The sequence below is a fragment of the Coregonus lavaretus genome (genome assembly GCF_964263955.1).
Source record: "Coregonus lavaretus genome assembly, chromosome: 1".
Classification (NCBI taxonomy): domain Eukaryota; kingdom Metazoa; phylum Chordata; class Actinopteri; order Salmoniformes; family Salmonidae; genus Coregonus; species Coregonus lavaretus.
In genome coordinates, this window is record NC_139988.1 from 31,975,238 (window position 1) to 31,992,139 (window position 16,902).

The 16,902-nt window shown below is 44.6% G+C and overlaps 1 protein-coding gene across 1 annotated transcript in view; it reads right to left on the reverse strand.

Annotated features, from left to right (window-relative positions):
* Positions 1 to 16,902, reverse strand: part of LOC311145459 (tau-tubulin kinase 1-like) — a gene marked incomplete at both ends in the record, with an annotated part of 40,714 nt that overhangs the window by 15,248 nt on the left and 8,564 nt on the right. The window contains 8 exons of the mRNA XM_084181702.1: positions 3,247 to 3,796; positions 7,145 to 7,326; positions 9,312 to 9,516; positions 9,985 to 10,142; positions 10,451 to 10,576; positions 10,884 to 10,976; positions 11,151 to 11,216; positions 14,066 to 14,170. Coding sequence (XP_084037828.1) covers positions 3,247 to 3,796; positions 7,145 to 7,326; positions 9,312 to 9,516; positions 9,985 to 10,142; positions 10,451 to 10,576; positions 10,884 to 10,976; positions 11,151 to 11,216; positions 14,066 to 14,170 — 1,485 coding nt within the window. The remainder of the gene's footprint in view (positions 1 to 3,246; positions 3,797 to 7,144; positions 7,327 to 9,311; positions 9,517 to 9,984; positions 10,143 to 10,450; positions 10,577 to 10,883; positions 10,977 to 11,150; positions 11,217 to 14,065; positions 14,171 to 16,902) is intronic.

Consider the following 16,902-nt stretch of genomic DNA (forward strand, 5'->3'; position numbering starts at 1 on the left):
CATACTCCCGGCCTCATGCATTGTGGCGCCGGTAGTATGGGTGATGGACGCGGATATAGCGCAGGCATTACGCACAGATCCATCTCCACCGCAGTGTCCAGCTGGGCTGCAGTACATACCTGCGTTTATTCGTGATCGTCTGATCTACTGGGCACACATGTCACCCTCCTCTGGTCATCCAGGTATCGGTCGTACAATGCGCTGCCTAACCGAGAAGTACTGGTGGCCTACCTTGGCTAAGGACGTGAGGGTGTATGTTTCCTCCTGCTCACTGTGCGCCCAGAGTAAGGCACCTAGGCACCTCCCAGCGGGTAAGCTACAACCTTTACCAGTTCCACAACGACCATGGTCTCACCTTAGTATTGATTTTCTTACTGATCTTCCCCTCTTCCAAGGTTACACCACTATCCTGGTCGTTGTGGATCGCTTTTCGAAGTCCTGCCGCCTCCTTCCTCTGCCCGGTCTCCCCACGGCCCTACAAACTGCGGAGGCTCTGTTTACTCACATCTTCTGGCACTACAGGGTACCAGAGGATATAGTGTCCGACCGAGGTCCCCAGTTCACGTCTAGAGTCTGGAAGGCGTTCATGGAACGTATGGGGGTCTCGGTCAACCTGACCTCTGGATTTCACCCCGAGAGTAATGGGCAGGTGGAAAGGGTGAATGAAGATGTGGGTAGGTTCCTGCGGACCTACTGTCAGGACCGGCAGGGGGAGTGGTCAGTGTTCCTGCCATGGGCAGAATATGCTCAGAACTCTCTCTGCCACTCCTCCACTAACCTAACACCTTTCCAATGTGTTTTGGGTTAACAACCGGTCCTGGCACCGTGGCACCAGAGCCAGACCGAGGCTCCTGCGGTGGATGACTGGTTTCGGCGCACGGAGGAGACATGGGACGCTGCCCACGTTCGCCTCCAGCGTGCCGTGCGTCATCAGAAGGCGAATGCTGACCGCCACCGCAGGGAGGCCCCGGTTTTCATACCGGGGGATCAGGTCTGGCTCTCGACCTGGAATCTACCCCTTCGCCTTCCCTGCTGGAAGCTGAGCCCGTGGTTTGTGGGGCCGTTTAAAGTCCTGAGGAGGATAAACGAGGTTACATACAGGTTGTTACTCCCCCCTGATTACCGTATTAACCCCTCGTTTCATGTGTCTCTCCTCAGGCCGGTGGTAGCTGGTCCGCTCCAGGAGTCTGAGGTGCGGGAGGTTCCTCCACCTCCTCTGGACATCGAGAGGGCCCCGGCGTACTCGGTCCGTTCCATACTGGATTCGAGGCGTCGGGTGGGGGGCCTTCAGTATCTCGTGGAGTGGGAGGGGTACGGTCCAGAGGAACGGTGCTGGGTCCCAAGGAGGGACATCCTCGATCCCTCCCTGTTGAGGGATTTCCACCGTCGCCATCCGACTCGCCCTGCTCCGTGTCCTCTTGGCCGTCCCTGAGGCTGGGGTCGGCGCACTGCTGGAGCCGCGCGTCAAGGGGGGGGTACTGTCACGACTTCCGCCGACGCTGCCTCCCCTCCTTGTTTGGGCAGGTTTCGGCGTTCGTTGTCACCGGCTTACTAGCTACTGCCGATCCCATTCTCATCACTCCACTTGTCATGTCTTGTCTTGTCAATCACACACACACACCTGGTGCTCATTCCCCTAATTAGTATGTGTATAAGTGTTCCCTCTGTTCCCCTTGTCTTTGTGAGTGATTGTTTATTGTGAGAGCGAGTAGCTCGGTTGAGCTACTCTTCCATGTGTTTTTGTCAAGGTGGATTATTTTCCCTTGTTAGTTTCGTTTTGACGCTGGGTACGTTTTATTTATATGAACGGAATAAACTCTGGCCTTTGGTGTTTTACCTCCTGCGCCTGACTCCTTCATTCAAACCTCATCACACCAACTCATCCCAAACCATCTCAATTGGGTTGAGGTCGGGTGATTGTGGAGGCCAGGTCATCTGATGCAGCACTCCATCACTCTCCTTCTTGGTCAAATAGCCCTTACAGGTGTGTTGGGTCATTGTCCTGTTGAAAAACAAATGATAGTCCCACTAAGCGCAAACCAGATGCTGTGGTAGCCATGCTGGTTAAGTTTGCCTTGAATTCTAAATAAATCACAGACAGTGTCACCAGCAAAGCACCCCATCACACCTCCTCCTCCATGCTTCACGGTGGGACCACACATGCAGAGATCATCCACTCACCTACTCTGTCTCACAAAGACACGGCTGTTGGGACCAAAAATCTCAAATTTGGACTCATCAGACCAAAGGACAGATTTCCACCGGTCTAATGTCCATTGCTCGTGTTTCTTGGCCCAAGCAAGTCTCTTCTTCTTATTGGTGTCCTTTAGTAGTGGTTTCTTTGCAGCAATTCGACCATGAAGGCCTGATTCACGCAGTCTCCACTGAACAATTGATGCTGAGATGTGTCTGTTACTTGAACTCTGTGAAGCATTTATTTGGGCTGCAATCTGAGGTGCAGTTAACTCTAATTAACATCCTCTGCAGCAGAGGTAACTCTGGGTCTTCCTTTCCTGTGGCGGTCCTCATGAGAGCCAGTTTCATCATAGTGCTGGTTTTTGCGACTGCACTTGAAGTGTTCCGTATTGTTCTTGAAATGTTCCGTATTGACTGACCTTCATGTCTTAAAGTAATGATGGACTGTCGTTTCGCTTTGCTTATTTGAGCTGTTCTTACCATAATATGGACTTGGTCTTTTACCAAATAGGGCTATCTTCTGTTTACCACCCCTACCTTGTCACAACACAACTGATTGGCTTAAATGCATTAAGAAGGAAAGGAATTCCACAAATTAACTTTTAACAAGGCACACCTGTTAATTCAAATGCATTCCGGGTGACTACCTCATGAAGCTGGTTGAGAGAATGCCAAGAGTGTGCCAAGTTGTCATCAAGGCAAAGGGTGGCTACTTTGAAGAATCTCAAATATAAAATATATTTTGATTTGTTTAACACTTTTTGGGTTACTACATGATTCCATATGTGTTATTTCATAGTTTAGATGTCTTCACTATTATTCTACAATGTAAAGAAAAACCCTGGAATGAATAGGTGTGTCCAAACTTTTGACTGGTACTGTATACCCGCAGAAAGACAAACACAGATGCAGACGAAGACAGACAGGTGGCCTAGTACATTTAAATTTAATTAGAATTTCAATTCAGTTCAAATGGACCCCAACCCAGATAAACACACTCACACACCAAGACACACACCAATTCTCTACCCCGCAGTCCCTTGCTCTTACCTGTCCGTGAGCTCCAAAGTGCTCCGACTGTGGCCGTGGTCTGTGTCCATGGCTATGAGGCAGAGTGTGATAACCAGAGTGTCCAGGACTAGCCCCATTAGACCCCTCCCCATCCGGAAGTGCCCCTATGCCTCCTGCTCGCATCTTAGGCCTCACCACCACCTCTCCACCTCCAGCTCCCCGTAACCTCCTCCGCTCCTCCAGTTCCTCCAGGGGCCTCAGCTCCTCGGCCTCCTCGTCGGTGGTGGGACCCGAGGTGGTAGGCTCGGCCCCCGGGCCCAGGAGACCCAGGAAGTCCTGGAGCTCAGTCTCCTTGTCAATGATCACCCACTCCTTGCTGTCAAAGTCTTCCTCCTCTGCAAGTGGTACAGACCGGATGAAGGCGTTACTGTGGGCCTCGGGGTCGGCCGCGGAGGCTACGGAGACCTCCTGGCCTGGTCTCCCACCGCCACCCTGCCGGTCCCCACCTCCTTCCTCCAGGGAGTGCATCTGGGCCGGCTGGGAGGAGTGCACGTAGCGGGAAGGGGATCCCAGGATGTCCATACGAGACCTGGTGGGGAGACAAAGAATCATTGTCCAAAATTGTACATTTGACTGTGTGTTGTGATTTAATGCGTTTTCAATGTGTGTAAATAAATAAAAGAATCAGCCCAAAAAAAAGCTATGTCCTGCTCCTTCCCTGACTTTTCCTAAATGTTTGTATTTTTACACTGCTCAATTGTCAGAATTTTGAAATCACAAACAGAAAAGTATTTAGAGCATTTTTACCTGTTTTTTTTCACACCTATTCCTAATTTAACCCGCCAAGACAATGTGCTGTAGGACGGTGGCACCCAGCCAGGCGCTAATGCGACTCTCTCTCTCCTCACTGAATGAATGACAAATGGATGAATGGCCGATACTTGTGCACCTTATTTCACAATTGAATTTAAATTAGGCCTAACTGAATGATAAGGAGGGTGAAGAGGTTGATTAAATTTAGAAAGACAATATTGTAATGATGAGTTTGTGTTATGCCTATTTATCAGTAATATGTATCAGTAAAAGTGTTGGCGCTCATGTTAATAATTTGACCGCGCGCCTTGCGGGTTGATACCATTATTTTTTACGTTTTACTTTATAAAAATAAGCTACTACAGGATTGTTTTATTTACTGTAACTCTATGCCTATTCAAATTTATTGTAAGGGAAATGAAAACATTCTATGTGTTGCAGTAGGCCTTCAGAATAATGCAAAACATATCCTTGACTCTTTCCAACTTGATGAGCGGGAAACAAACGATGCCAGTCAGCCTGCACAGCCGGCCCATCGAAACTACACCTAAACTAATTTCACACATAATACGAGTTAGCCTATAGACAAGATTAAATTGACAATAATCTGATGAGTGACAATATTAGGCCTATCAGTCAAATTGTACATGAAGAGATGGGTGCATTTTGTAATTTACAGATGCATGGAAAGGAGCATCACTTTATCAAATCCTCCTCATTTACATTTTACATTTGAGTCATTTAGCAGACGCTCTTATCCAGAGCGACTTACAGTTAGTGAGTGCATACATTTTTCATACTGGCCCCCCGTGGGAGGGACACTACCCAAGGCGGAAGGCGAGGCGTGGAAGGACACCGACTTCAACCACATGCAGGTATAACATTGTGATTTCTATATAGTATCTGAAAGAGCATATTCTGCAGTTTCTATTACACTTACCTTTGTCAAATAACTCTCATAATTGAAGAGGTGAAGCTCTATTTCTTAATTTAACTTTTTCCAAGAATATCCATGTTGTCCATGCATTCAGCACATGACCACTTGCGTGACACCATTGCTCTGGCTACTAAGCAAAAACTAGTAACATAATAAAATGAGAGATATTTCTATAACTTGATTGGAGTCCACCTGTGGTATATTCAATTGATTGGACATGATTTGGAAAGGCACACACACTATATAAGGTCCCACAGTTGACAGTGAATGTCAGAGCAAAAACCAAGCCATGAGGTCGAAGGAATTGTCTGTTGAGCTCCGAGACAGGATTGTGTCGAGGCACAGAACTGGGGAAGGGTACCAAAAAATGTCTGCAGCATTGAAGGTCCCCAAGAACACAGAGTCCTCCATCATTCTTAAATGGAAGAAGTTTGGAACCACCAAGACTCTTCCTAGAGCTGGCTGCCTGGTCAAACTGAGCAATTGGGGGAGAAGGGCCTTGGTCAGGGAGGTGACCAAGAATCCGATGGTCACTCTGACAGAGCTCCAGAGTTCCTCTGTGGAGATGGGATAACATTCCAGAAGGACAACCATCTCTGCAGCACTTTATGGTAGAGTGGCCAGACGGAAGCCACTCCTCAGTAAAAGGCACATGACAGCCCGCTTGGAGTTTGCCAAAAGGCATCTAAAGAACTGTCAGACCATGAGAAACAAGATTCTCTGGTCTGATGAAACCAATATTGAATGCCAAGCGTCACGTCTGAAAGAAACCAGGCACCATCCCTACTGTGACGCATGGTGGTGGCAGCATCATGCTGTGGGGAAGTTTTTCAGCGGCAGAGACTGGGAGACTAGTTAGGATCGAGGGAAAGATGAACGGAGCAAAGTACAGAGAGATCCTTGAGGAAAACCTGCTCCAGATCGCTCAGGACCTCAGACTAGGGTGAAGGTTCACCTTCCAACAGGACAACGACCCTAAGCACACAGCCAAGACAACGCAGGAGTGGCTTCGGGACAAGTCTCTGAATGTCCTTGAGTGGCCCAGCCAGAGCCCGGACTTGAACCCGATCGAACCTGACAGAGAGGATCTGCAGAGAAGAATGGGAGAAACTCCCCAAATACAGATGTGCCAAGCTTGTAGTGTCATACCCAAGAAGACTCGAGGCTGTAATCACTGCCATAGTTGCTTCAACAAAGTACTGAGTAAATGGTCTGAATACTTATGTAAATGTAAAATTTCAGTATTTTTATTTTATTTTACCTGTTTTTGCTTTGTCATTATGGGCTATTGTGTGTAGATTGATGAGGGATAAAAACAATTTAATCAATTTTAGAATAAAGCTGTAACGTAACAAAATGTGGAAAAAGTCAAGGGGTCTGAATACTTTCCGAATGAACTGTATTTCCACAAATATTTCTTCATGCAATTAATCCTTTATAATAGTTTATGCACTATTTATCAAGCGTTGGTGCTTATGTTTGCTGCATCTTGCGGGTTTATATGCATCTGATTCATATGCTAAAGAGGAAGCCCGGCAACGTTCTCTAGTGGGTACTTATAGGCTGAAAGGTCAGGCAGTTCTAGTGTTAAGTGGTGTGGGGCTGAGCTTTGACAGTGTGGGTGGGGTTAACTCCTTGCTTGTTGGACGGGGCCACAGTGTCTCCCAACCCACATGTCTCAGTCCCCAGTAGTTATGCTGCAATCTGGTGTACTGTGATCTAACGCATGCTCCCATTAATCCCGCTCTATCTCTCTTCCTTTCTTTCTGTGTAGGGACCTGCGGTCCGTATTGACCCCGTTCTGGGATCCTGACCACGGTCCGCCTGTTGAACATGGCTACTCTATAGCCATCATGGTTACTATCTGACACTTCTGGTCATCTACGTTTGAATGTATGGCCTTAATGGCCACATGTACTCTTAAATCTCCACCCGGTACAGCAAGAAGAGGACTGGCCACCCCTCTGTGCCTGGTTCCTCTCTAGGTTTCTTCCTAGGTTCCTGCTTTCTAGGGAGTTTTTCCTAGCCACTGTGTTTCTGCCTCTGCATTGCTTGCTCTTTGGGGTTTTAGGCTGGTGCTGATGCAAAAATAGCTTTATAAAATCTATTTCATGCATGTGTTGTGTACATAAAGTATACATCTGCACAACAGTGTATTAACTTGTCTGCACTGTATAGAGCCCTCACCCTCGTTTGTCGTAGACGTCTGGTCTCCCGTCTGCGGCGGACAGACGGTCTGACTCTGGGCTGTTGATCCTCCGGTACCGCAGAGCGCAGACCTGAGCACCAGTCATTTCTGTGGGAGCTCCACCCACAGGGGCCTCAGGACACACCCCTCTAGTAGGCTCCTCCTCCGCAGCCAACTGCCCCTGGGGGAATGAGGGTTTCTAGGGTTACCACTGTTAGAAACCACTGTCAAGAGTTAGACCTATTGTGTTGACTAATTTCAAATAAGTATTACAGGTATATAGCAGCTTGAATTGTACTGTAAATGAGCTACTATTTACTTTACCATGTTTGAGCACTGTAAATTCATGGTAAACAGTACCTGAAATATATCTCCTGCTCTATCTACAACCAGGTACAGTGGGGAAAAAAAGTATTTAGTCAGCCACCAATTGTGCAAGTTCTCCCACTTAAAAAGATGAGAGAGGCCTGTAATTTTCATCATAGGTACACATCAACTATGACAGACAAAATGAGATTTTTTTCTCTCCAGAAAATCACATTGTAGGATTTTTTATGAATTTATTTGCAAATTATGGTGGAAAATAAGTATTTGGTCAATAACAAAAGTTTCTCAATACTTTGTTATATACCCTTTGTTGGCAATGACACAGGTCACATGTTTTCTGTAATTCTTCACAAAGTTTTCACACACTGTTGCTGGTATTTTGGCCCATTCCTCCATGCAGATCTCCTCTAGAGCAGTGATGTTTTGGGGCTGTCGCTGGGCAACACGGACTTTCAACTCCCTCCAAAGATTTTCTATGGGGTTGAGATCTGGAGACTGGCTAAGCCACTCCAGGACCTTGAAATGCTTCTTACGAAGCCACTCCTTCGTTGCCCGGGCGGTGTGTTTGGGATCATTGTCATGCTGAAAGACCCAGCCACGTTTCATCTTCAATGCCCTTGCTGATGGAAGGAGGTTTTCACTCAAAATCTCACGATACATGGCCCCATTCATTCTTTCCTTTACACGGATCAGTCGTCCTGGTCCCTTTGCAGAAAAACAGCCCCAAAGCATGATGTTTCCACCCCCATGCTTCACAGTAGGTATGGTGTTCTTTGGATGCAACTCAGCATTCTTTGTCCTCCAAACACGACGAGTTGAGTTTTTACCAAAAAGTTCTATTTTGGTTTCATCTGACCATATGACATTCTCCCAATCCTCTTCTGGATCATCCAAATGCACTCTAGCAAACTTCAGACGGGCCTGGACATGTACTGGCTTAAGCAGGGGGACACGTCTGGCACTGCAGGATTTGAGTCCCTGGCAGCGTAGTGTGTTACTGATGGTAGGCTTTGTTACTTTGGTCCCAGCTCTCTGCAGGTCATTCACTAGGTCCCCCTGTGTGGTTCTGGGATTTTTGCTCACCATTCTTGTGATCATTTTGACCCCACGGGGTGAGATCTTGCGTGGAGCCCCAGATCGAGGGAGATTATCAGTGGTCTTGTATGTCTTCCATTTCCTAATAATTGCTCCCACAGTTGATTTCTTCAAACCAAGCTGCTTACCTATTGCAGATTCAGTCTTCCCAGCCTGGTGCAGGTCTACAATTTTGTTTCTGGTGTCCTTTGACAGCTCTTTGGTCTTGGCCATAGTGGAGTTTGGAGTGTGACTGTTTGAGGTTGTGGACAGGTGTCTTTTATACTGATAACAAGTTCAAACAGGTGCCATTAATACAGGTAACGAGTGGAGGACAGAGGAGCCTCTTAAAGAAGAAGTTACAGGTCTGTGAGAGCCAGAAATCTTGCTTGTTTGTAGGTGACCAAATACTTATTTTCCACCATAATTTGCAAATAAATTCATAAAAAATCCTACAATGTGATTTTCTGGATTTTCTTTTCTCATTTTTGTCTGTCATAGTTGACGTGTACCTATGATGAAAATGACAGGCCTCTCTCATCTTTTTAAGTGGGAGAACTTGCACAATTGGTGGCTGACTAAATACTTTTTTCCCCCACTGTATGTCTATATCCTCTGAACGTAATAGATGGTAATTGAAAACCAACAATTTATTTCCAACGTTTTATGTTTGAATATATTTAAAGAATGTAAGACCATGTTTTACAGTGCTGCCATCACCAAAGTGAGATACACAGAGGACGTATTAGATGGTCCCTCCTATACCTTGCTGATGCTCATCCTAAGTTGGTTGCGGTTGAAGTCGGTGTCGTTCCATGCCTCGCCTTCCGCCTTGGGTAGTGTCCCCTCGCAAGGCCTGCTAGGTACTGCAGGTGGAGCATTCTCCCGGTCACTCAGGTGGTCATCTTGTAGAACGTCATCTGTGTTCTCCCTCGGCAGCTCCCCAGGAATCAGAGTCACGTTCACCACCCTGGGAAAGCACAGAACATACACTGATATTTGTACTATGTATTTATTGATTGCCTTTATTTAACCAGGTAAGTTATTGAGAACACATTCTCTTTTACAAAATGACCAGGCGATTAAATACATTTGTGTTGTTGAAAATATCCTGTATCACTTCAAATGCAAACAGTGTGCTACAAATTCTCACAGTTGCATTCTAATCCTAAATGAATTACCACAACCCAGCATTGGACTATTTGTTCCTGATTTTGTATGTAAATTAGGCTACATAATGGGAATTGTACTATCTCTTGGCTAGCTGGATGTTTTAATATTTAATATTGATGTTTCCTAAATGTTTTGAAGTGTGATCCCCTTTGAATTCCATTCTGCTTTCTGCTGTTTAATCTTGTTGATAAGTAGTGGATAAACTGTTCATCTTCATTTTGATGCGTTTGTAATAAACCTAAATAGCTAACTTTGATTCCCTTACCCGACCATGGCGGGGGTCTGTCGTGTGTTCTGTTGAGGGGGCGTTGACGTGCAGGTGGACAGAGGCACTCCATCCGTCCCTCCCTTCTCCCAATCAAAAGACTCGTTCTCTGTGATGATGCGTTCCTTCATACTGTTCTCAAAGACCGACATCAGCAACTGCATAGAGGATCACAGAGAAAAGGGGGTAAATGTAAAAAGTAAGGTATAAAGGTGGAATTCAATCAAACATACAATGCTATAAAATAATAGGCTTTACTTGAAGTACTAAAAGTTATTTACTTTTGTTTAGTTTCTACATACTGTAGTTTTATTACTGAACATTGAGAGAGCAGGTATGGTATGGGAGTTAGTCTCACATTGCCACACTTCCAGGTTCACTCTGCTATTGAAGTGAATGCAAGAAAAGCAAGGTTCAGTGGGGATAAACAAGGTGAATCCACTTGCAGGGAGTGAACAGTACGTACCTGGTAATCTGGTTTGGTAAAGTAGTCAAGGCCTAAAACATGATCCAGGAAAATATGAAACTCAGAAGGCATGTGTTTGAGCAGCATTCTGTGGTCGTAGCGCTCCTTAATCTGACCCACTTGCTCCTGGTGACACACAGAAGATACAGTAGGAACCATTAGAAACCAGTTGAGCCCAGCAGACACCAGTAGACACCAGTAACCATTCTCTACTGCAGGGTTTCTTAATCCTGTTCCTGGGGACCCAAAGGAGGATTTTTGTTTTTGCCGTAGCACTACACACGATTCCACAAAGATTTGATGATGAGTTGATTAGTCGAATCAGGTGTGTAGTGCTAGGGCAAAACTTACAATATGCACCCCTTTGGTCCCCTGGACCAGGATGAAGAAATATTGGAAATAACTGAAACTGCAACAATAGACAATAGCTCACCTTATCTTTTATTTTTCGCCATGGTAGCTGACCGACTGCAAACTCTACCAACATGTAAAACAGCGACCATAGATCGTCATGGCGACCCATTTCCTGAGAAGTTAAAGAATGAATTAATCAATTTATTATTTTCATGAAATATTAGAATTCCTGAAGTACATCTGCAACAGCTATTTTTGATTTCCTGACAAACTGATGTTAAACAAAACACTCAGGTCAAAATTTATTTGTAGTGCATTGCATTTTTCACCCCAAAAAGACACTTACTTTGTTTTTATGAGCATTTACTGACGCATAACGAACAGTGCCCCGAAATCCTGCCACAGTTCTGGGCTGGAAAATAAAATGAGATAAGTTATCTTTTCAGCACGAAACCTGAAACAGAATTTCACACAGACAACTAGAAAGAAAATGATAGATGGAAATAAAGTACTTAAATTAAAACCTAAAAAGAGATGAGGAAGGATATGGAAAATATCTCAGGCAGGGAGAGATAATAAAAACTGAAATGGGATCAAGCACCTTACTGATGAGACGGATCACAAGCATGCGCTTCGAACAGAAAAGGCCAAAAAGGAACAGCAAAACTGCAAAACATAAAATCACACAGGTGAAAAAAGGACAGCCTCACATTGCAGCATAACAACTGTAAAAGTTTTAACATCAACACTCTGTGAACATAATATATGAAACAATGTTGTAGTAATTTACAGTAACAAACTATGAACTAATGCATTTACAAAGCATAAGGCATCGTTTAAATGTATCATCTTCCTGTGACATTCTGCATCACCATTTTGGCTCAAGAGTGGAGGATGACAGTTTTGACCTTGATAATAACACCCATTCCATCCAGCAGGTAGTCCCAGGAATATTTCCTTAGAAACTGCATGTTAGAATTTACAACAGTGTGTGGGTGTATGTGTATGTGTGTGTGTGTGTGTGTATGGTCTAGTTGCTGTTCTAAATTTGCAGTACAGGCCTGCCCTTCTAATCGATGAGTGGAGGCTGTCAGCAAGAAGAAAAGCAGAAAGAATCTCCACTGTGGCCCAGGCTAGCCAACTTTCCATCAGACTATATCAGGCTAGCTAACTCTCCATCAGCCTATATCAGGCTAGCCAACACTCCATCAACCTATATCAAGCTAGCCAACTCTCCATCAGCCTATATCAGGCTAGCCAACTCTACATCAACCTCTCCATCAGCCTATATCAGGCTAGCCAACTCTATATCAGCCTATTTCATTATTCATTGTTATTCTTCTTATTATGTAGCATTGCCAAGAGTGAACCTGCAAGTAAGCATTGCATTGTACTGTATACCAGGTGTATCCTGTGCATATGACAAATAAACTTGACATGACTAGCCAACTCTACATCAACCTGTATCAGGCTAGCCAACTCTCCATAAGCCTATATCAGGCTAGCCAAACTCTACATCAGACTATATCAGGCTAGCCAACTCTACATCAGCCTGTATCAGGCTAGCCAACTCTACATCAGCCTATATCAGGCTAGCCAACTCTATATCAGCCTATATCAGGCTAGCCAACTCTCCATCAACCTATATCAGGCTAGCCAACTCTCCATCAACCTATATCAGGCTAGCCAACTCTATATCAGCCTGTATCAGGCTAGCCAACTCTCCATCAGCCTATATCAGGCTAGCCAACTCCCCATCAGCCTATTTCAGGCTAGCCAACTCTATATCAGCCTATATCAGGCTAGCTAACTCTACATCAGCCTGTATCAGGCTAGCCAACTCTCCATCAGCCTATATCAGGCTAGCCAACTCTATATCAGCCTATATCAGGCTAGCCAACTCTCCATCAACCTATTTCAGGCTAGCCAACTCTATATCAGCCTATATCAGGCTAGCTAACTCTACATCAGCCTGTATCAGGCTAGCCAACTCTCCATCAGCCTATATCAGGCTAGCCAACTCTATATCAGCCTATATCAGGCTAGCCAACTCTCCATCAACCTATATCAGGCTAGCCAACTCTCCATCAACCTATATCAGGCTAGCCAACTCTATATCAGCCTGTATCAGGCTAGCCAACTCTCCATCAGCCTATATCAGGCTAGCCAACTCTCCATCAGCCTATTTCAGGCTAGCCAACTCTATATCAGATTATATCAGGCTAGCTAACTCTACATCAGCCTGTATCAGGCTAGCCAACTCTCCATCAGCCTATATCAGGCTAGCCAACTTTATATCAGCCTATATCAGGCTAGCCAACTCTACTTCAGCCTGTATCAGGTTAGCCAACTCTCCATCAGCCTATATCAGGCTAGCCAACTCTATATCAGCCTATATCAGGCTAGCCAACTCTCCATCAGCCTGTATCAGGCTAGCCAACTCTATATCAGGCTAGCCAACTCTCCATCAGCATATATCAGGCTAGCCAACTCTCCATCAACCTATATCAGGCTAGCCAACTCTCCATCAGCCTATATCAGGCTAGCCAACTTGATATCAGCCTATATCAGGCTAGCCAACTCTACTTCAGCCTGTATCAGGTTAGCCAACTCTCCATCAGCCTATATCAGGCTAGCCAACTCTATATCAGCCTATATCAGGCTAGCCAACTCTCCATCAGCCTGTATCAGGCTAGCCAACTCTATATCAGGCTAGCCAACTCTCCATCAGCCTATATCAGGCTAGCCAACTCTCCATCAACCTATATCAGGCTAGCCAACTCTCCATCAGCCTATATCAGGCTAGCCAACTCTCCATCAGCCTATATCAGGCTAGCCAACTCTATATCAGCCTATATCAGGCTAGCCAACTCTCCATCAGCCTATATCAGGCTAGCCAACTCTATATCAACCTATTCCAGGCTAGCCAACTCTACATCAGCCTATTCCAGGCTAGCCAACTCTACATCAGCCTGTATCAGGCTAGCCAACTAAATATCATATCATAATCACATCACAAAAAGGCACATGCCCTGTCCTTTCCTATTCTCCTACCCAAAGTGCCCTGAGGACAAAGCATTTCCAGTGCGAGAAACCCATTGCCACTACCCCCAGGTTGTGTGCACTAACCCTCCTAACTCAACACCAAAATAGCACACTGTATACCCCATGTCCTATATTCTTGCTAGAATGATTCAATGGGTTTAAATATTAACATAACATTATAAATGAAATGAACAAAATCCTTCCACGGCTACTTACCGGTCGGACCTCTCCGGTAGTGTTGGTGTACTGGCGAGCTAGGCCAAAGTCTAACATAAAGCACTTTCTATAGGTGGAGGGGAGTCGACCCATGGCAAAGTTTGACTGGGGAAAAAACAACAGCAAACATTACACTCACAAAAGTTCCAAAATAATAAAGACACTTCAAATGTCATATGTGCAAATAGTTAAAGTACAAAAGGGAAAATAAATAAACAATGGTGTTTGTTCTTCACTGGTTGCACTTTTCTTGTGGCAACAAGTCAAAAATCATGCTGCTGTGATGGCACACTGTGGTATTTCACCAAATAGAGAAATTGGGTTTGTTTTCTAATTCTTTGTGGATCTGTGTAATCTCAGGGAAATATGTGTCTCTATTATGGTCATACATTTGGCAGGAGGTTAGGAAGTGCAGCTCGGTTTCCACCTCATGTGGGCAGTATGCACATAGCCTGTCTTGTCTTGAGAGCCAGGTCTGCCTATGGCGGCATTTCTCAATATCAAGGCTATGCTCACTGAGTCTGTACATACACAACCGGTCAAAAGTTTGGACACACCTACTCATTCTATTGTTTTTCTTTATTTTTACTATTTTACATTGTAGAATAATAGTGAAGACATTAAAACTATGAAATAACACATATGGAATAATGTAGTAACTAAAAAAGTGTTAAACAAATCAAAATATATTTTACATTTGAGATTCTTCAAATAGCCACCCTTTGCCTTGATGACAGCTTTGCATACTCTTGGCATTCTCTCAACCAGCTTCATGAGGAAGTCACCTAGAATGCATTTGAATTAATAGGTGTGCCTTGTTAAAAGTTAATTTGTGGAATTAATGCGTTGGAGCCAATCAGTTGTGTTGTGAAAAGGTAGGTGGGGTATACAGAAGATAGCCCTATTTGGTAAAAGACCAAGTCCATATTATGGCAAGAACAGCTCAAATAAGCAAAGAGAAACAACAGTCCATCATTACTTTAAGACATGAAGGTCAGTCAATATGGAACATTTCAAGAACTTTGAAAGTTTCTTCAAGTGCAGTCGCAAAAACCATCAAGCGCTATGATGAAACTGGCTCTCATGAGGACCACCACAGGAATGGAAGACCCAAAGTTACCTCGGCTTTAGAGGATAAGTTCATTAGAGTTACCAGCCTCAGAAATTGCAGCCCACAAAAATGCTTCTCAGAGTTCAAGTCACAGACACATCTCAACATCAACTGTTCAGAGGGGACTGTGTGAATCTGGCCTTCGTGGTTGAATTGCTGCAAAGAAACCACTACTAAAGGACACCAATAAGAAGAAGAGACCTGCTTGGGCCAAGAAACACGAGCAATGTACAGTTGAAGTCGGAAGTTTACATACACCTTAGCCAAATATATTTAAACTGTTTTTCACAATTCCTGACATTTAATCCTAGTAAAAATTCCCTGTCTTAGGTCAGTTAGGATCACCACTTTATTTTAAGAATGTGAAATGTCAGAATAATAGTAGAGATAATTATTTATTTTCTGCTTTTATTTCTTTCATCACATTCCCAGTGGGTCAGACGTTTACATACACTCAATTAGTATTTGGTAGCATTGCTTTTAATTGTTTAACTTGGGTCAAACATTTCGGGTAGCCTTCCACAAGCTTCCCACAATAAGTTGGGTGAATTTTCGCCCGTTCCTCCTGACAGAGCTGGTGTAACTGAGTCAGGTTTGCAAGCCTCCATGCTCGCACACACTTTTTCAGTTCTGCCCACACATTTTCTATAGGATTGAGGTCAGGGCTTTGTGATGGCCACTCCAATACCTTGACTTTGTTGTCCTTAAGCCATTTTGCCACAACTTTGGAAGTATGCTTGGGGTCATTGTCCATTTGGAAGACCATTTGCGACCAAGCTTTAACATCCTGACTGATGTCTTGACATGTTGCTTCAATATATCCACATCATTTTCCTTCCTCATGATGCCATCTATGTTGTGAAGTGCACCAGTCCCTCCTGCAGCAAAGCACCCCCACAGCATGATGATGCCACGCCCGTGCTTCACGGTTGGGATGGTGTTCTTCGTCTTGTAAGCCCCCCCTTTTTCCTCCAAACATAACGATGGTGATTATGGCCAAACAGTTCTATTTTTGTTTCATCAGACCAGAGGACATTTCTCCAAAAAGTACGATCTTTGTCCCCATGTGCAGTTGCAAACCGTAGTCTGGCTTTTTTATGGCGGTTTTGGAGCAGTGGCCTCTTCCTTGCTGAGCAGCCTTTCAGGTTATGTCGATATAGGACTTGTTTTACTATGGATATAGATACTTTTGTACCTGTTTCCTCCAGCGTCTTCACAAGGTCCTTTGCTGTTGTTCTGGGATTGATTTGCACTTTTCGCACCAAAGTACGTTCATCTCTAGGAGACAGAAAGTGTCTCCTTCCTGAGCGGTATGACGGCTGCGTGGTCCCATGGTGTTTATACTTGCGTACTATTGTTTGTACAGATGAACGCAGTACCTTCAGCCGTTTGGAAATTGCTCCCAAGGATGAACCAGACTTGTGGAGGTCTACAAAAAAAAATGATCTGAGGTCTTGGCTGATTTCTTTTGATTTTCCCATGATGTCAAGCAAAGAGGCACTGAGTTTGAAGGTAGGCCTTGAAATACATCCACAGGTACACCTCCAATTGACTCAAATGATGTCAATTAGCCTATCAGAAGCTTCTAAAGCCATGACATCATTTTCTGGAATTTTCCAAGCTGTTTAAAGGCACAGTCAACTTAGCGCATGTAAACTTCTGACCCACTGGAATTGTGATACAGTGAATTATAAGTGAAATAATCTGTCTGTAAACAATTGTTTGA